This window comes from Leptonotus elevatus, chromosome 3 (genome assembly GCF_054856555.1).
Source record: "Leptonotus elevatus isolate MCC_2025b chromosome 3, RoL_Lele_1.0, whole genome shotgun sequence".
Classification (NCBI taxonomy): Eukaryota; Metazoa; Chordata; class Actinopteri; order Syngnathiformes; family Syngnathidae; genus Leptonotus; species Leptonotus elevatus.
In genome coordinates, this window is record NC_141241.1 from 2,328,527 (window position 1) to 2,350,408 (window position 21,882).

The 21,882-nt window shown below is 39.9% G+C and overlaps 1 protein-coding gene across 2 annotated transcripts in view; it reads left to right on the top strand.

Moving 5' to 3' along the window:
• Window positions 1-21,882, top strand: part of ntrk3b (neurotrophic tyrosine kinase, receptor, type 3b) — a 234,992-nt gene that overhangs the window by 139,149 nt on the left and 73,961 nt on the right. Inside the window, exons 10-13 of one of the 2 annotated variants that reach the window (XM_086071367.1) lie at window positions 6,513-6,818; window positions 8,471-8,485; window positions 11,721-11,776; window positions 11,888-11,990. In XM_086071367.1, coding sequence (XP_085927493.1) covers window positions 6,513-6,818; window positions 8,471-8,485; window positions 11,721-11,776; window positions 11,888-11,990 — 480 coding nt within the window. The remainder of the gene's footprint in view (window positions 1-6,512; window positions 6,819-8,470; window positions 8,486-11,720; window positions 11,777-11,887; window positions 11,991-21,882) is intronic. The other variant, XM_086071368.1, reaches the window with a different exon arrangement.

Here is a 21,882-nt window from a genome sequence, read left to right on the forward strand (position 1 = left end):
TTGGGTCGAGCATGGCCGACCGGGGCTTCAACCCCATATATTGACTTATTTTCTTGACTTTGTATCGGCCGTATTGTATCTTTCAGACCGGAGGCCTGAATGTTTCTGTATTTCAACGAGTGGCCCAAATAGGTTGAGGACAGCTTGCCAATGTGATTTCCACTGATGTGGAAAAAGATGTTTATGAGGCCTCAGGGAGGACTTTTTGCTTTTAAAATGACAAATATGCACGCATCATGTTCATCCATTAGCCTAAATCCATGTCCGGTGCTGCTCGATAGGAAGATGTCATATTTCATGCGATCCAAAGACCACATTAACAGTCAGCTAATCAATACATGTTGTTTATTGCGAGCGTCTCAACTCAATGTTGAGGCTTAAAAAGTGACATGTATTGATTGATGAAAATAGATCGGATAGAAAATGCTAAATCTTATTGTAAGCTGATGTTTTAAAGGGACTGTGTGTGATATTTAGCACCATCTAGTGGTGAACTGATCATTCATTTTATAAACCTACCATTGATTTCAATAATATGCAGAAAATAGGTTCTAATGAAAAGTAGTCACTGCACAGCTTAGATAGCAGTGTAAATTTATTGCTTTATCAAAGTAACTCCATATACAGCCATTAATAGCTAAACTCTTGACAACAAAAGTGAGTACACCCCTAAGTGAAAATGTCCAAATTGAGCACAGTTAGTCATTTTCTCTCCCCAGTAGAATGTGACTTGTTAATGTTATAAGGTCTCAAATGACAGCCAATTTGTTTGGCTAGCATTAGCATGAATATACATGAATATATAATTTTGATTAAAAAAAAGACTTACCTGCCTGCACTGCAACCATGTCAGGTCTTGATTATGATTGGTTAATTAGGATCCAATCTTTAACCAACATGGCTGATACAAATTCAACATATTTATTGGTTTAGAGGCACGTCATGCCTGACTGGGCTCTGATAATAATAATAATAATAATAATAATGGGTTTCAGGCGATTAAAATTGTTCATTAATTGCATGACTTCAATAGTTAACTCACGGTTAATCAATTTTTTAAAATCTATTTTAAATGTACAATAAAATGTACAATATTTTTTCCCAAGTTTTCATACTCTTGTTAACATAAAAGCGGGGGGAAAAATGTTAAACTAATGGAAATATAGTTGCATCTTTTAGTCATTGATACAGTAATAATACAGTCATAATAATCCATAAGATTGAGTTAAAATGTAAAAATATGTGCTGTTTTGTAAAAAACGAGTGTGATATTGATTTGTGTTGAGGTCATTTTTCTGCCACTAGATGGCATAATTGCATTTGTAAGATGTTAGTGACAGCTCAGTGCATTTTTCTTTTCATATTAAAAGCTAATCTTTAACATGAAGTAACTTCTGCACATTTAAAAAATAAAATTATATATATATATATATATATATTGACTTGGTCATTGTGTTCTCTCCACAATGTTGCAGACACGTCCATGCTTTCTGGTCTTTTTTTTTTGTGCTTCACATGGACAACTGCAAATGTGAATAAACACCAGCGAGTGTGTAAATGGCTGCATGTTTCCCAAACCGGCCCTGCCTCATTAAAATCCCATCCAGCGAAAGGCCTACAGGGCTATTTGGCTGCCATCCGCTCCTCGCCCCAAAATGGCTGCTTTGATGACACTCGAATATGGAGAATCAGTTCCAGCAACGGCCCAAACCAACTGCAGCAGGTACATTTGGGATGCAATGAGGTGTTCCGCGCTTTGCAAAGCAAGTGTAACTGATGGATCTGATTAACAAGGACGTCGCCCGCAGCCTGCACGCACGCAAGCAAAAGAGAAGAAATCAAATCGGCTGCGGTGAAAGCATGCGGTTGCCATGGCGACGTTCTTCTGGCATCCTGGTTGCGCATACGTGATACGCCTCGCCTCTTACATAAGTCCACCCAGTGGAAACGAACGCCAGCTGGTTCAGGACACGCTCGTGTGTTTGGGGACCCGGTCTGGTCTCCCAAACCTGAATAAAAGGTCCTCAAGGGGGCGTCCTGCCCCTCCCCGGAGGCCGGGATTGTGTCATCTCGAGGCACTTTTTATTCTTCTTCTCCCATGTTGACACTCTCTGCCGGTGCCACAAATTAACTAACGTATTAATTTTTCACCACATGCTCTGCTGATAATTACATTTCCTCAGCGGTGCGAGCCCATTGTCTGTGGAAATGTCACAAAGTAGCTCCAACCCGCACTGCGATTAGGGAATGGCGTGATTGACGGCACAAATTATCGGCCGTCACATTTCGCCGTTCAAAGGGAGAACTTTTTCCAGAAGGCGTATTGCAACAACAATGGCGGCTTTTGTTGTGCGAAAAACGGCAGAATGAAAGATTATTTCGGCGTTTCTATTTCATTTTGAATTGCAAAATTTCGCTTATTTTTAAATGCTTTTTCAATTTTTAGGCCCTGTTCATGTGATTGCATAAGTAATAGGTGTTTTTGTTTGCATATTTAAATGATATGAAGCAATTTATATTAGTGCTCAGCTCAGCATTTTTTGGGAGGAGGGGATTTGTAAATTTAAAAAAAAAAAATCCGGGGGTGGGTGCTTGGCTGTTTGGCGACTACAGCAACAAACGCAAATCCACTATGTATTTTTATGTACCTGTACTAGCAGCTCAAACACCATAAGAAGAATAACATTTGCAGAGGTTCCCATAGAAACGTGCCGGTCAGATAACAAACAGGCGGTGACTTGCCTTGGCCGACCAAAGAGAAGCATTGTTATCATCACGGTGCTAATGGAATGACTCGTATTGTGTGGAACGATGCGGCCATGACAGCTCCGCCGTCAACAAGATCATTCCGAACGTGCCCATAACTTGCCGACAAGTCGGCGCGACGGACTTTTTGCCTAATTGTCACTGTTGTCGGGCGCCCATCAAAGAAGTCATTTTGCCAAATGACAGCTTTCAAATAGAAATTCAAGAGAATTGTTTTTTTTTGTTTTTGGGCCTTTTGTGTGCTTTTGACGACCCATCAGCACACAATCGCAGGCGGCGACCATGCGCACCAACTGACAGTTGGTAGTTTTCATGATTCATTTAGGTATCAATCAATTCTTACATTGACTCAAAGCCATGCTGGGTAATGCTACATAAGCACTAAATTACATGATGAACTCATTTTGGACTCGCCCTCCCTGGAAATTGTGAAAAATCAGACCACAACACCAATTTCACTGATCGACAACATGTATAGATTTCTTGGGGTTGGGGGGGGGGGGGGGACACCTATGTCTATTTACTAGAAAATTGAGCAAAATGAGCCCCAATTAGAAGGCAGGTACACGAGACAGAACAGCGATAATATACCATCTAATGTGGACGCAGCATGGTATTAAAATTCAGTGATCATTTTCAAGAATTCGACATGACAAATGGGCTGCGAGTTGCAGTTCATCTCTGGTCACTGAATGATTGATTATTCTTACAATGAATGCATTGCCATTTAGCTCGCTTCAACAAGCCTCGAAGAATCAAAAGGTTCACTCACTCACTCGACAAAAAAAAAAAATATCACTCAGTAGCGCCCCCTGCAAAGCACCTGACACTCCTTTGACATACTTGGACTTGAAAATGATTCAAAAAAACACTTGACAAATGGGCTACGCTACATTGCAAAGCTTTTTTTAGCCTATGCCCTCTATTAGCATAATGGTAGCAATGCAGTCTGCCTCATCCAGAGGGACTAAATCGGAGTTGTCTGCTTATGAATTAATCTTAAAGAGGAGTTGTGTTCTTGCATGAGATCCGTCTTGCAAGGATACTGGGCAGAGCTAATAAAGGTGTCCAAGCCAACAGTCTCCCTTGCAGCAAGTTGACCCCAAAAGGCCTTGCTTATTATTAATGACCACACCCACATGCACTCTATAATAATAAATAACCACTTCTGAATGACAAGTAGCTGAGCAGCCGCTTATATAGAAACACAGCTGTCACAGGATGCCTAGTATTTTTTATTTTTTTGGGGGGGGGGGGGTGGCTTGCAAGTTAAGGCTGTCTGCCAGATAGTTTGATGATGTAACCTGCTCATTACAAAGACAAATCAGCCGGTGAATTGTTTATGAAACGTGTCTGCCGATGTGACAGTTTTTTCTTGATCTCTCTCTCTCTCTCTCTCTCTCTCTCTCTCTCTCTCTCTCTCTCTCTCTCTCTCTCTCTCTCTCTCTCTCTCTCTCTCTCTCTCTCTCTCTCTCTCTCTCTCTAAATCCATCCACTACTCGATCACTAATTATGAACCACCAACTATTTGATTAACTAGTGTTTAAAGCTCTGCCGCTGTCTGTATATTTATATTTCCATTTTTGGTGCACATTTTTGAACATGACAATCCACATTATTATTTTTTTCTCTTTCTATGTGTCTTTGTTCTATTGTATGGGGGGGGGGGGGTCTTGTAAAATGTATATTTAAAAAAAACAATCCATTCATCAGGAAGCAAGTAAGCTTTGTTCACAAACACAACAGCGCACTTTTATAACGACACTCATCAGGGAAATTACCAAAAGAACAAAAAACGGAATAAATAAAACTGCATCCATGTGCACAATTATACACTTAGTCTGCACAAAAATTGAGCCCTGTGACTTCTTATAGCGGATTATATACTATATATTTTTTCCATTTTATTGTTTTCTATTTATGGCCTAAAAATGTTTTCATGCAAATGTTTACAGTAATTCTGACGACACATAGTGTTAACGTAGGGTAATTGTGCTCCCCAAATTGCATATAATTTCCGCTTTAGCGCGGAACTTTGTTGTAAACCGAGAACCCCCTTGTACTTGGTGGTTTCATTTCACACACTCGAAGGACCTGACTGTTTTCATACGAGCAATTAAAGATGAACTTTTCCAAGTTATGCCCCCTTTATGGCTGCGAATTTTGGGATTCAATGCCAGCTTCGAGGTTTCCACTCCGAGCTCCACGATTAACATGTTGTCGCTATCGTCATCCCGCCTCGCGCTGCACACTCCTGTCTCCGATGTGTCATCTCTTCCCTCGGGTAAATCAAAATAGCTTAAATTTAGTCTGCTGCTGCAGTTTTTGGGGTTGTCCAAACAATGTCAGCCTAAAGCTTTAGGAATGTTTGGTAACTTGGTGGCTGATTTTAGGGGTGAAATGAAGTTTCTTTGGATTTATGCCGATGGATTAAGAAATATTGAGTGTAATTCTGACTTTGATGTTGTGTTAGCATGGGTTATTGATCGATAAAGACTGGCTGTGTTCCGATTTACATACAGAATCAACAGAACATAACTGTGACTAAAATGACTCAATACTCAACTTTTTTCAGGCGTCAATTAACAAGTGTGCTGGTCAGATGAAATTATATCGCAGATTATTCCCTATACCTGTATGGTAGAATTTTTGGGTGATTATTTTTCTACACGGACCGTTCCTCTGGAGTCACGTAATAATAATACAGTAAGTGTGAGCCAAGAGGAACAAATCTTTAAAAAGAGAGAGAATGTCAAACGTTTGTGATCATTTCACACTTAAAGGGGAAGTCAACCACAAACACATTTTTTGACAATAATATGTTCAATGCAGCCCCACTGGTATTCTGGTTAACATTGCGTTAGTGGAATATGAGCCATGAAGCAAAATCCAGACATTTTTATCCATCTCAGGGGGCGGCCATTTTGCCACTTGCTGTTGACTAAAGATAACATCAATGTTGCTCAGGTCGTCTGAGGTAACAACCAATCACAGCGCAGGTTCAGAAAACAGGTGAGCTGTGATTGGTCGTTCCCTGAGCAACCGTGATGTCATCTTCAGTCGACAGCAAGTGACAAAATGGCCGGCCCCTGAGATGGATAAAAATGGCTGGATTTTTGCTTCATAACTCTTATTCCACAAATTAAATATTAATCAGAACGTCATGTTTAGACTAGTGAGGTCACATATTACAATATCATTGTCAAGAAATGGTTAAGGTTGACTTTCACTTTCATAAAAGAAGCTAAAGTACAATGTGCCTATTGCAAAGTACAACTGGTGGGTCGAATGGGTTAATTTAGACAGCTGCACGTCTACGTCGTTAGCCAATTCAACCTAGCTAACTGACATCGTCACTCTATGAACACAGCCAGTTATGAGCAGGCCAGCCGGACATCCTCATTCGCTCACTTCCATGTCACTCAAAAGGCCAGGCTCGGCTTTTAAGACCGATACACATTCAACATTACAAATGCTACAGTGGAGAAAATGTGGATGGCGCCCCCAGTGGACACAAACAATACCTGCACCTCACATGTACAGTACATAATGTATGTTGGTAAATTCTACTTTTTTTTCCCAGGAAAAAGTAAGACTATAATTAGATTAAAAAAATAGAAATAAAATATCCCACTTGGCTAACAACCATTTTGACAAATGATATTTTGAGGTTACGAAAGGTGTGTGATGCATTTTTGGGGTAAAATGATGGACCAACTCAATTGCCCTTCTCTGCCTGTCCGCAGTCCCTCCGGTCATCCTTCGCCTGGCCGAGCCCGAGCAGCGCCACGACACCTGCATTGAGTTCACGGTGCGAGGGTACCCGCACCCAAAGTTGCGCTGGTTCCACAAGAACAAGGAGATCCTGCACAACCAGTACATCCGCACCGAGATGGACTTCTACCAGGACTACCTGGAGGGCTGCCTGACCTTCCAGAACCCCACACACATCAACAACGGCAACTACACCTTGGAAGCCAGCAACTCACTTGGGACGGTCAGCAAGACGGTGTACGGACACTTCCTCATGGCGCCCGGCATTGATGATGAAGGTGGGTACAAATCATGGCGTCATTGAAGAAAAGAACGTGTCTTTGATGTGTACAGAAATATACCTTAGGGCAGGGGTCTGCAACCTGCGGCTCTGGAGCCATATGTGGCTCTTCGGTCTCTCTCCTGTGGCTCCCTGTGGATCTCCCCCCCCAAAAAAAAACACACACTTTTTTTTTTTTTTTACATTTGTATCTTTATTTTTAGATAAAAGAGTGATGAACAGTAGATGTAAAAGCTTTTACTCTACTGGTTACTTATTACTAACTTTTTAATTACCTAAAAATGTCCAGAAAGTAAGAGGAAAAGCAGAAAATTACAGTGAAATGTCCACAACATTGCCAAAAAAGTCTGAAAATTGATTTATAAAAAGACAGGAAAGAACATGTTCAAAAAGTAACTCAAAAATGTCCAAAAACAAGACGAAATCCCCCAAATCACCATAAAATGCCCACAAAATTGCCCAAAAATTTCAGAAAATTTATAGCAAAAAGGCAGAAAAAGTGAATTTAAAAAATTACCATAAAATGTCCAAAAAAGGAAGAGGCATAACATTACCATTATATGTCCATAAAATTGTCAAAAATTTAAGAAATATGACAGAAAGGCAGACACTTCTGAAAATGTATGAAAAACGAAGTCTGAAAAATTACAAACAAAAAATAATCCAAAAACGGAAGATTAGTGTTAGAAGAAAATTTATCTCAAAGTATATCAAATGCTGCATATCTTTCTGTTATGGTGTAACTCAAATTAGCACCGTCTGGGGCCCTCAGTACACTAAGACACGGTTTCCTTCATAACAATCTTCAAATGTTTTTGGGCTCCAAACAGATTTTTGGTTATTTATTGGCCCTAAAATGGCTCTTTTGACAGTAAAGGTTGCCGACCCCTTCGGGTCTGTCTTGAATGAAGGTAATATACATGATTCTAAAAAGAAAATGTTGTCTTCACTGAATGGCAACTCGCCGTTTCGTGATTGTCCAGTTCAGTCCCTTTTGACCGTGTCACTCGGTGTTGGGTGGACATAAGTTTCATTGAAGATATGATCAAAGACAAATTGAGTTACCAATAAACGTTTAAATCGAGACAAAGAAAATGTCTTTGATGCTTACAAAATGTCATCCATGAGATCATTGACTATTGCTTCGATGTTTACAAAAACAGGTTTGGTTCGATGACAAAGCTGCAAAAGGTTAATTGAAGACTTCAATGTTTTGTAAACATCACAAGTTACGCTTTTCATGAAGCATATTTTATTAAACATGCAAATGAGTTTGAAAGGAAAGGATTCTTCCAAACTCCACATGCCAAAGACACCTCAGCCCAAGGATGGAACCCTGACCTGCCCCCCACGACCATCACAATTTTGAATTCAAATAACTTGTGCAGAAAGTTCCTGGTTTCTCTTTTGGGGCCGGGGCCCTTTTTGTTTGATTAAAAGTGTGCCCTCGCAAGGATGCTGAGCTTGGGCAGGGTTCACACTCAGTTCACTTCAAGTAGATTGTTCTGGAGAAGGGGAGGGGCTGCCAACCCCCCCCCCCCCCCCCCACAAAGGCTGGCAAATTTCTCCCCATGGTCAATATTCCAAGGTTAATAACCTCTTGTCAGTTTGTCGCACGCAGCGTGACTCTCTTTGTTTTCTTCTTTGCAGACGTTGTGGAGCTGGGTGAGTATTTGTATTTTCACATTTAAACCCGGCTTAGATTAGCCTTTTTTTTTTTTGCTGTAGTAGTTGTAGTGCTTTTAGTTAATTTTTTGGTGTGGCTTTGGCGTATATACAGACACACACACACACACAGGTACCGTGGAGATATGTGGTCACATTGCGTTGCTCTGAGTGGTCATCGAAGCAATGACTGTTTTTCTTTGTGGTATTTTTTGTGTCTGTTTTAGGACTTTGCGGCCACAGTGTGTGTTCAGTTGTCTTTGATTCAAAGCTCTGTCGTGTTTGTGTTCAACTCATTTCCAGGTTAAGGAACCATTTTGGGTGTCTGAAGTCGTGTTAAATTTTTTCAAAATGCAGAACTGTGAACTTTTATAAAATGATTGCCTCGTGTGATTAGGTAAAAAAAAAAAAAAAAAAAAAAAAAAAAAGGGACACTGCATTATCGCTGAAAATCAAATCACCAGGAACTATTTTTAACACATTTAAGTCAATCTGGTTGTATTGTTACTTTGGATAAATGTTATCTTTGTTGACAGTTCATTGCCATTATCCAACCTTTGCAGCTACAGGAAGCTGACTGTGCCGTTTACCTCTCGCCGGTCCCGCATTATAACGTTGAAAATATGCCGCCAGAAAAGCTCAACGTGCATCGGGTCTGACCGGCGATCGCAGCATTCGGCTAGTAGGACTACATTTCCCATGAGTCTTAGACACTGACGAAAATACCGTATGACGATAATACACCTAGCGACCAGCAATTTAACTGTTAATTTCCTTTTGAATTCGTTTATGACATTACAGCTGTGTGATTGACATGCACGTGGCCCAAACAACTTAAAAAAAAAAAAAACGGAATGTCGTGATAGAACCTGCGTCAAAGTGCGAAATGCGCTGGGACTCGGGACACAAGGCTCAAAATCAAGACTGTCGCGCTTGGTCACGCTGCTGTCGCTGGCTGATTTTGTTTTTCATAGGGTGCTGCTGAGCAAATGTATACATTTTCACACGGATGCATACACTTTTCCGGGGCCTGTTGAAAAATCAATTTGCTCTTTCTGATAATTATGAACACACATTGTTATAAATGCGGCGCGCACGGTGCGTGTCGTTTCCTGCTGTGTCTGCTGACAGCTTAAACAAAGTGGGCCGTTCTGATCTCTCACCTTCATGGCGGTGCTCCTCCATCTCCATGCCAGGCCGTTCGTCCTCATCGGATGCACATTATTACGCCGCATTAAAGCCTGTGACGGATGAGGCGTTTAGGTTGGAATGACCCTTCTTCACTTACTTTCAGTTCAACCACAACCAATGAAAACGTTTGATTGCGTGTTTATTAATAGAAGTAGTCAGTCCAGTTGTCATATTGGCTTCATATCGTGTTGTCTTTATGAATTGAGCTTGATTTGCATATTATGACTTGGCTATATTGAAATAGCTTTTTATTTTTCGCTAAGTGTTTGTTCTTTAATTTATCATATGATAATTTAATTTGCGAGAAATTACGTGTTTGTTTGTTTTTGTTTGTGTTAAAACCATGACTGTATTCTTTTATTAGAAATTAGTTCTCCTGAAATTATGTTTTTACATGAAAAATATCACTTGGTTGTAAAAATTATGTAGTTGTTGTTTTGTATATTTTTTATTTTTTGCCAAAATATGACCCATGTCAAAATACATCTTTATTCTCATATTACAGTATTGAATAAGCAAATATTTTTTTCCAATTGTGCTCTTTTAAAAATATTTTTTGCTTGTTAAAAAAAAAAGTTAAAAGTTTTTAATATCTTCCCGTAACTTCATTCCCGTGATGTTATGCGTCTACATGCAAAATAGCTATTTTTCAAAAAAAAATAAATAAAAAATCTTATTTCATATCGTTTCAATATCATAAAATTGAGGATTTTTTCTCCTCATAAAATTAAGATTTATTTATTTATTTTTGGCAAACTGCAACTATTTTTTTTTCTCTATCTACCACTTTTATCACAACTGCATAAAGTTATTACGATGTTGCCATAATAGTACACTTTTAATGTAATAAAGTTCATAGGATTTCCCCTAAAATAGCATAAGGACAACAATGTATTTTTTGTTGTTGTAATATTACAACTTTTTTCTCGTGTAATGATTTTTTAAGACTGTTTGTCTGATAGCAAAACTTTATTGTTAAAATTATGTTTTATATCGATTAAATAATTTCGTTTCTCCCATTTTTTTTTATCAATTTAGCAATGTTTTGTCATTATATTGTAGTGTAATTGAGTTTTCTGTGTGACTTAATTGTTATATTACAACTTTACTTTCCTGATTTTCTCTCTCTCTTTCTCTTTCTCTTTCTCTTTCTCTCTTTCTCTTACTCTTTCTCTCTCTCTCTCTCTCTCTCTCTCTCTCTCTCTCTCTCTCTCTCTCTCTCTCTCTCATAGTTCAATTTTATTCTCAGGAAATTATTTTTCTGTGTGAAACAGTTTTCTCATATCCGCAACTTTATTTTCCTGAAATTAATCCCCCCCCATAAAATAGTGCTTCTTATTTTGACAACATTCTAGTCGAGGTGTGCGGGGAAAGAGGCAGAAATGACAGGCTGCTGAAGAAGATGAGGAAGATGCTAATGCGGTGGTGAATGCGCACATTCCAACCACTGGCAGGCGGTGTAGCTGAGCCGGCATTCATTTCAGCACAAATGAGTGTGTGATGTGCCGGCTGCCGGCCCTCGAGTTTCTCCCTCGTAGCGCTTCACTTCATTCCACCTGTGTCACGGCGTTACACACGGCTGCTGTTTGACCGCATCCTGTTGTTTTGGGACGACACCGTGGAGGCCCGTTTTGTTCATGACAGCACAGTGCACAATTGAGAGAAACGTAGAAATGAGCCACATGTCAAAAACAAAAAGAGTTGTCTGTGTGTATGCACTAATCAATTGGATGGCTCCTTTTGACAGTTGGCCATTTTGTGAGAAGAGAGATGATGAGAGGATGGAAAAGAAATAAAGGCAGTGTGTCCGTTTATATAGTGGTAAAAACCATGAAGTGTGTCCAGTAGCTGTTGAACAACTGTTAATAAATATGTCTATATAAAATATATATATCTTACTTTGCAGCCGCTTCTTTCTGCTTATACATGTTTTTTTTGGTTTGTTTTATGTGTGGTCTTCTTCCTTGTAGCTCCCTGCATGCTGGCGTCTAATCTCATGCCAAACTCCATTCTAATGTCTTCTTCTTGTGTTTGTATTTTGCAGTCCCCTCTGCGCCAACAGACTCGGATTCAGGCCGCCCGGATGAGGACACGTTTGGGGTGAGTTTTGTTTTTAAGTTAAGACAAAAATCTTCTTCTTTAACATAATTGCTCATTTTCTTCGCTAGCAATATCATGACAAGAAACGAACATTTTCTCCCTTTGGTACAGGTCTCGATCGCGGTGGGCCTGGCAGGATTTGCGTGCGTCCTCCTCCTTGTCCTTTTCGTGCTCATCAACAAATACGGACGACGCTCCAAGTTCGGCATGAAAGGTTAGTCATGCGTATGGGATTAACCTGTTTCGAGGGGGTGGTCCTGTCTCATGCAAAGATCACCCACTTTATTGTGGGGTGTGCCAAAGTGAAGATTGTTACTATGACGACAATGGGATGGAGCTACTGGTGGAGTAGACAGTAAAAGAATAGATTGTATTTTCCTTGGTGGAGGCAGCATTTCAACACCGAGCCACCCACTTACGCTGATCTGCGTGGGTTGAGCATGCAGTGACCACACACACAAATAGTCCTTGCATGCATGTCGACAACTTCACTGGCCATTCAAGTAACAATCGAGCTAACGTTGTTAACCAGGGCTAATCTGTGCATCCAACAACATTACTGCTTTGATGACATTTGCCTTTATCATGATAATGTTTCACCTAAAAATGTCCACCTCTTCTCCTGGTCTTGCTACAAGTCATCTTCTAAGTTATCGGATAAGCTAATTAGCATTGGCTACAGCATCTGGTTGGCTAATTAGTATGGGATGTATGGCTTTCAGTCGTCAATGACTAGGCGTCGAAACGGTTGGCTGGCTAGCTGGTAAACTACAATTACTAAGATTAAGAGTAATTTGGCTACTTCAATTAGCATCTTACATTGTCATCTGTGTTTTTCTTTGCTACTTCAAGCTATGCTACCTCAAAGCCACCATCAATGTAAAAATAAGTGAGTTAACTACTTCAAAAGTGATAAGATAACCAGCAGCCTGTGTCACCACCATTAATATTTAAACTAACTTTTTAGCTCACCAATCTGGAATCCGTGGTCGCTATCACTTTTTACGGGAGAGTTAGAAACTTTGAATAGCTGCATCTGGGGTTTTAAGGGCTTGCTGGTAACTAGCATAGAAAGCTATCTTACTATCAAAGTGACATTGTTTGGAGATCTTCCATCAAAATTAGTGTACGAATCTTAAAAGTGCTAATTTACCTTAGCTACAGTAGCAATTACCTGTCTTAGTGTACTGTGCTGCTGGTCAGCATGGCAAGAGCAGGTGAAGTCTGGGGATGTTCCGCTAGCATTAGTGTATAATTAAATGTGTTATCCACCACAAAGTGGTAGCCATCCTTACCAATGCTGTCGTTGAGGGTTGCTAGCTAGTTTAGCCAATTAGCATGGCAGCTTCGCCATAGTCAAAAAGTAACTGGGTTTCATGGCAACTAGCCTGGGAACATCTGCCACTATAGTTGTGTAAACGGGAGAGTTAGCTAACTAGCTTGCTCTTACTCCCAATGTGACCTCAGAGCAAACTGGTTACTTAGTTTCAGTTCACATCCACGTGGTGCAAAGTAGCATTAGCCACACGCTGCCCGTAATGAGCTACTTTGCGGGATTAGTTCATTACTTACCTCGCTAAGAAACTCTGGGGCTGTAATTATTTAGGAGGTGGCAATTATCACGTTGGCCCAGAGCTGGCGCCAATCAAGGATGAGTCCTGGCAGCTAATGAGGCGTCACGGAAAACGAGCTTGTATGCTAAGGCGTACGCTATGTGCTACTGGGTGGACAGGAAATGAATTAAAATGCAAAGGAAGAGTTATGAGGAATGCTAAAGCATGTCTTAATCGCTCCATGACAATCATTTATTTCCTGTTCGTCTCTTCTAACGAATAGCAACATCCACGTCTTAAAGGGCTGTCGAGCTAGCGTAAACTAGTGTGGAAAGCTAGGTCATCAAAATGCAAAGGAGCTGGCGAGCTGCTGTGGCAGGTTGGCGAACTCGACTTTGAGATAAAGATATGACGTTTTAAAAGGCTTTAGTTTCCTAGCTGGTCGGTGTTTACATTCAAGATAAACCGTGTAATAGTGAGAACTGATATCGTCCTGTTGTTTGCCTGAGACGCGCACAAACACCTCTGCTGTCGGGATGTAATTAAAGATAGTGATGTGACGGAACTGCCGCACAATGTGCGGGATCCCGCAACTGGTTTTCATGAGTGGCCGACCATTGGCTCAAGCAGTTTTGTCATAATGTCACAGGCGCAACTGACTCAGATGTAGCTTGTTGTATCTCTTGATCCAACCAACCACCATCAAGCCATAGCAATGTTTAGTTACATTACCCGGTGTGTGGTGGCCCTAAAACACCCGATAAGAGGGACATTGAACTCCTGTTGGGACTTCACACTGTTCTCTAAAAATACCTCGAGTGTGTGTGGGTGTGTGTCTATGGTACCATGGCTCTTTATGGTCACATATTTTCTCTTCATGTACGCATGAAATGGACTCATTGTGTACCTGTGGCTCGGATCGATAAGTCTTGGCAGGACCTTGGCTTTAAAAGAGATGTTTGTTATTGTGGAGTAGACATGTGGCAGACTCAGCGTGTGAGTAAGTAATAAGGATGACATTATCGTCCTCTTTGTGCGTTCTGCTAAGAGCAATCCAGCTGTTCTACTCTTGTCGATAAAAGTAAAAGGGTACACTTTGTCCGATACTATAGATATATATATATATATATATATATATATATAGAAATAGATATAGAAATAGATATAGATATATATCTATATATATATCTATATATATATATATATATATATATATATGTATATAAATATACATATATATATGTATATATATATATATATATATATATATACGTATACATATATACACATATACACACATATATATATATATATACATATACATATATACACATATACACATATATATATATATATATATATATATATATGTATATATACATATACATATATACACATATACACATATATATATATATATATGTATATATACATATATATATATATATATATACATATACATATACAGTATCGATGTGCACTTTAATTAAATAAAATATTTTATAAACAAGAATTTTGTTTTCAAACCGTAGAACATTAACTTATTTTCACCCCGGAACTCTTTTATGTTATGAAGAAAATGCATAATCTTCTTTAAACCCGGTTCCACTCTGTTGTTATTGTGAACATCTCAAAGCATGAACAGTGATTCACAAAATCAGAATGAGCAAATGAATCATAGTTTGCCATCATTCCACGCCAAGTTTTGGGAAATGAAAAAATATCTATTCTCAATTCATTACGAGCGGCTAAATAACAGTCGGCGTTGAGTGTCACATTGTGCTGCATTCTGGGTAATTCCAGCGGCCCTGTTCGGCTCCACAATGGCCGCTGGCAGCTGCGGGGATGTTAACATACGGAGCAGATGATAGCGCCGCTATTTTTGGCCCTCATTTTCACTACAGAGTTTAAATTATGGAGGCGAAAAAAGGCTGAGGCAGCGTGTCGGGAGGAAGTCAATGATGGAAGAGGGCCGCTCACGTTCGAACTAACCCACTAAAACCAAATCTTTCTTCTCAGTTTTTTCTTCTTTTTGTGCATTTGTCCCACATCCTGATAACGACGCAGATTATAGTGCAACCGAGAGTTGTATGGGTGACTAATTCACTCCAGACCACCGTCGATCAATTTTAATAATAATAATAAATAAAAATGAAGTATTGCTTGTGGTTGCTCTGTTCAATCTCAACTTCAGTTTTCTTTTTACATCGTGTTCCTTTAATGGAATCTTTACGCAATAAGAAGCCATGCTCAGATGCATTGACACATACTAACAAACACACACACACACACACACACACGCATGCACACACAAAATGATACACACAAACCTACGCGGTCGCACTTACACGGACGCTAGCCCGCGGCGGGCGGATAACCTCTGTGATCCAGACGTGTGTGTCAGGACGGCTTACCCTCCACTCCACTACATTACCTGAACCAGGCCCTGAGATGATCAACACACACATAAACACTCTTACACAAACACACACATTTATTGCATCACTGCCTCGCTTGGGCCTGGCTGGCCCGCGTGAGCTGTGCTGCCGGGCAATGAGACCTGAACTGACATACATATAGATCATGTGACTATACATGGGAATAATTTTTGTAATATGCTAAGGTACCTAAGGAACCTTTTGTTCCCCAGTCATTGTTGGCCACTAACCGGTATTCACATTTATAGACAATTCAGAGCAGGGGTCTCAAACTTGTGGCCAGGGGGCTATTTGTGGCCCGCAGGAATAGATTTCGCAACCCCCTACTTGACATCAAACTTTAATGATAGTGTGACCCCCCCCCCCTTTTTTTTTTTTAAATTAACATTAATTGGTTACCATATCTCAAGACTCATGGCAGCTTTTGGCGAATGGTAATTCTGAAGTACCACCAAGTGGAAGGAAAAGATATCCTGTCACACGGTTCTTTCTCAAACCCTGCCATGAAGAGAAAAGTTGACGAACAACCAGTTTCCGGAACAAATTTTGGTACCAGTAAAAAAGCACCATCTAAGTGTGCATGGGCGGAGTTATTTTTCTTTTGGTATTTTTGTACACAAGGCGCAGCTAGGAAGTGGCGTTTTCGCTATTGTGCACCATTATGGGATGGAATGTTGCCAACTCTTGGCCAATGGTCGTGGCATCCCTCATTTGCATTAAAATCAGGGCGGTTGGAGTTCTTGACACTGCAGAGGCAAAATACCTCGTTGGGCTACGAGAGATGAGATTGGCGCGCACAAATTGTGTGGTGCGGGCTGCTAGTAATTATAATGATGATAATGATTATAATTCGTTCGCTCACAAACATCCACCACACGTCAGCCGAGCTCAGAATCTGTCAGCCTGCGCCTCCATCTAATCCAACAAAATCGCATTATATCACCTTCACCTCAAGTTAGACGTGCTTTTACCGAGTCTAAAATCGAGTCCACTTGTCACCAAATTGTGAGATTTTGAGTCTTCAATGAACCTGACATGCATGTTTATAGTATGTTGGAGGAAGCCAGAGTAGCAAAAGGAATCTGAACACTGATATTTTTTAGGATCATATTTTGGGGTATCATTACAGTTCGAACTATTAACGAGACAATTTTGGATATATGTTAGTGTGTGTGTGTGTGGGGGGGGGGGGGGGGTGCTGTCCATTAATTGGGAATGTTTTCTATTTGCTTCCAAATTTGGGTTCACTGTATGTGTTGATCACATATTGAGCTGCTATTGAAGTTGCATTCGCCTTCTTCCCTTTGCTGTTTGGCTGCGTGTTCCACGCTAATGGAGGCAGAGTAATTTGGCTGCCATTTTTTGCAAGGGTTTTTTTTTTGGGGGGGGGGGGGGGGGGTCGACCTCTCACTGTGAGACATCAACGGCGGGTCGGCTAATAGCTGAGTGGTCAGCGTGTCTGTGTAAAGCAAGTCTCCGATTGAAAGGCAAGCAAAGTGGTGACACTGAATGCACTTTAACTGTTTTTGTGAGCGTCTCCCCTTTTAAGACATCGCCATCAATAGTTCACGACAGCTGCGCAATGGCTTAATATAGTTGCTTTAAAAAATTAATAAAAAAAAACGTGCACCGAAGTAGCGACATATGGAAGTGAAGAAAAAGAAGAAGATTTACTTTTCAGTCTTCCACAGCCATTTGGCGGAAACCTCCAGGGACGCGCTTAAAAGAAAAACATGTTTACTCGGCTATTCAGAGACACACAGCATTTGGTCCGATAATGAACACGCATGCGGTTGCACGGTAGACCTTTCGACACGCACTGTTTTGACTGGATTACATCTAGCCATTGTCTTTGTTTCTATTGTGCACGATGGCGTTTATCAAAAATAACTGACAGGTGGTGCAATCACGTTAATGATATTACACCTACGTGCATGTGCCTGCGGTGGCAGAGCTTGCTGTTGGCATTTGACCCTCTGAATTATTTTCATGTCTTCTATTTATTTCATTTATGCGTTGTGGCAGTTATCATGAATAACTCGGAGAACTGAGATCATTTACCATTATGTTTATGTACATTGCGCACATGATTGAGGATTTTGTTCACATTGTTTTTTTTATTTCTATTGTGCATGGTGGTGGTTGTCATGAATAACTGCCATGGGACAATGACATTACTGTCCACCTTGCGCACGTGAATGTGCCTGTGTGTGACCGAGTGTGTCGTGGATTTTAATTTTATACACAGTGGATTATTTGTAGTGGTGGTCGTCGTGTTATTGCAGCCGCCATGTTGGTTTTTTAAAAATGTTCATCTTTGCCTTGTAGTCATTGCTTTGTTTTGTTTTTTGTTTTTAGGGGTGTCAGGCGATTTTTTTAAAATCCCAATTAATCGCATGACTTCAATAGTTAACTCACGATTAATCGCAAATTTTATATCTGTTCTAAATGTACAATAAAATATTTTTTTCTTAGTTTGCATACTCTTCTTTACATAAAAGTAGGGAAAAATGTTTCATAGAAATATGGCTGCATCTTTTAGTCATTGATACAGTAATTTCATAATAATTCATAGAATAAGGTTAAAATTAAAAATATGTACTGTACTGTAAAAAACGAGTGTGATATTAATTTGTGCATAATTGCATTTGTAAGATGTTGGTGTCAGCTCAGTGCTTTTTTTTGCATATTAAGAGCTATCTAATTTTTAACATGAAGTAACTTGTGAAATGCTGCACATTTTTAAATTTGTAAAATAGAACTTAACCCCAGTATCTATTATTACATTTATTACTGCTAAATTTTGACGTGGACGTGTCTGCTGTGTTGGAACTTTAAATTAACTCAAAATTAACGCACTAATTTTGACACCCCTATTTAAGGCGCCAGTGGATGCTGAAACGAGTAAAAAAAAAAAAAATGTAAACACAAACCTTTTTGTCTTTAAAAAGAAAATCAATACTTTAAATCTCCTCTAGCACTGTTGCACACACATTCAATGTCACAGATACTACAATGTATAATGTAAGGATGGTCATCCCGAATAGCTGCACCTCACATGCATATTTTCTCTTGGCCACTAGTTTAGATTTTTTTCATCTGTTGCGGGAAATTCCGAAACGTGTTGTACGGCTCGATCTGCCCACCACTAGGAAGCACGTAATACATATCTCGCCACCTCTTCAATGGCTGCTGATGGTTGCGCTCGTTTATTTTTGACCCGCCACAATGTCGACGACTTGATGATTACACAAGTTGACAATCTCAAGGGCGGTGACACACACACACGCACACACACACCCCCACACAAAGATAACAAATAAAATCTTTTTTACACCAGCACCGGAAACAACAAACAAGCAGGCTATAAATAGACACGGCACATCATTAAGTGGCACTTGACAGATTCCTTCAATGTCACCCACCGTAAGGATCAGAAAATGTCTCGGAATAGCACAAACACACACACACACACACACACACACATCATAACACAGGTTGGTGTGATGTAATGGGTGTGCAACTATGAGGGGCTTCAAGAGGCATAATTCAGGATCACCTCTCATACATACACAGTCTCATACATACCAGCGAAATGCTCTCACACCGTTTTTTTTTCTCACATACAATTGAACTTCTTTCATACATATTACTGAGAAATGAAAATCCGGATTTTACGTAACCTTTTTGACGTGATCCCTGTGGTTTTGAAGGATGCAAACTTGGTCTCGGTCATATTTTCAGTGTCTTTTTTTTTACTGGGACACAAATGATTTTGAAGGATATCAATCAGTCATGTTAAAAACAATTTTTTGAATCTAATTTCTGCGTTAGGGCCAGAGTCGACCCCGTTGATTTTGAAAACATTACTCATGTAGACTGTCTTCTTAGGATTTGGGGGGATTTTATGTATTTGTTAGCGCAAGACCGTATTGTTTTTCAAAGATATCAGCTGTTGAGCCAATCTGCTCTAAGTTCTCGGGGATGATATGTTTGTCGGTGCAAGACCCGATTGATCTGCAAAGAAATATCAGCTATATAATCAGCCTCCACGTTTTTTTTAGGGATTAGATGTCTACTTTGGGGCAAGACCTCATTGATTTGAAATGACATCAGCCTTGTAAACAATCTTTTTCAGGGATTTGTATGTCTTGGTTAGGGGCAGACCCTATTGATTTTGAATTGAGAACTACCTCCGATGAGGGCAGACGTCAAAAGTCACATCAACTCATCTTTCTGGCCACTATTTGGGCCCCCACATTTTCGAAATGATCATTCTAATACTGGCCAACTTTTTTCAAAATTGCAGGAAGAGGAAGTTCTTTGTTAGAAGAAAGACCATTTTGATTGGCTCTGAAAACATAATTATTCAAACTTTAAGGGAGAGTATGAGATGTTGATTTCGTAATTATCAACCATGTCAAATGCTTTGTTCAAATTTTGGAAAATTTGATCTCCTATTGGTTTTGAAGGATATTCAGCATGCAGTCTTCTTTACTTCTTGTTGGTTGTCGAAGGATTGTTAGAACCCTATAGATGTGGCACTAACTAACTAACTGACTGACTAACTTATAGTTGCGGAAGAAACTAGTTAACTAGTCAATCTCCTTTGTAGCCTTCTACTCTGCAATGACATTTATAGCTTGAAGTCGATTAATCGCTGATTTGGCGTTCTCAACACGGACGCCTCGAGTGGAGTGTCCTAGCGCGGTCACTTGCAAAATATTCAAGTCCTGTCCTCAAATGTAATAAATGCAAGCCTGTCGCAAATGGCACACGCTATCGCTAGCTGTCGGAACAGCCTTAAAATAAATCCCAAACCACCAAACTGCCCTCCTCTAACAGTTAAAAGACTGAAAGAGAGGTTGATTAAGAACCTCGGTCGTCACCAAAGAAAAGATCCAACCGGTGTTGCTCTTCATCGTCACCCTTCTTCCCATAGACATGCAATCGTCGTCCTGTTTACTCTTGTGTGACCTGAAGTTGTCCGAATGTGGTTTGATGAGCAATTGTCTGAATGTGATTGGTTAATCAAGCTAGCTCCATTTCTAGCCAGCTATAGCTAACTAACTAACTAACTTAGGTTTCTCAAATCACTCAAATCATAGCCTACTCCTAAAAATGTATCGAGTAGTCATGGTTTTCATTTGATTAGTGACTTTTTTTTTTTAAAACACAAGTTGCAGCCCAGCTGTATTTTTTTTTCAGCTATGTAAGAAAACAAGAATATCCTAACTTGCCTGATATCTCGGCGGGCCTGTCGTACGGGAAAGATGCGCATCTGCCTGAAGCGAGTTGAGCGTAAGCGAGCAGCCTGATAACAACGTGATAATGATGATGGTGAAGATAGGTGACAATGCCACATAACTTCCCTGGCAGAGATAATAACGGCAGCCAAGATTGATAATAAAAAGGTAAAAGGGATTTTGTGCCGCTTTCAAATATAATATTGTGCATTTTTCGTTCACGCTATTTCTGTATATTTAGAGCTTATATCATATATTCTTATTGCATAGTCAGATGATAGAAACAACATTTATTAGGATGGACAGACGGACAGACAGATGGATGGATAAATATTCATATAAATGTTTATATTTGCATATTTTTGGACTAGAATTTGTATTTCGAACAGGAACTGGCACATGTCACTCAGGAATATTTTTCCCCGCGAGCATGTCCCTGGTCGTGTGTTAAACTAAATAGTGAATATCTCTATTAAACGGCATGACTCCAGTTTGGATGCTCCACTTGGCCTGGCTGATGACGTGCTTATTGGCAGAAACCACTCGCTGATGGTGCGGCGACTACAAAGCTTCTAGCGTTGACTTTTTATTTTAATGATGGAACAAGAGAATCATTTGAAAAAAAAAGGGGGGTTTGTTGGCGGGGGAGGTTTTTAAATCCACCTTCCAACCATTTTCAATTTAGTGTGAATTTTCCAGCCAACAGCTCGTATTACATAAGAAGCAAATGGGAGAGTGCCTCGTGTTCACTCCCACGCCGGACTCTTTCATTCTAATGCGCGCACACACGTAGACGAATCCGAGCCTTTGCTCTCAAGTGAATGTCTGCTCAATCAATGGGCATATATAAATATATTCATATCTAGACA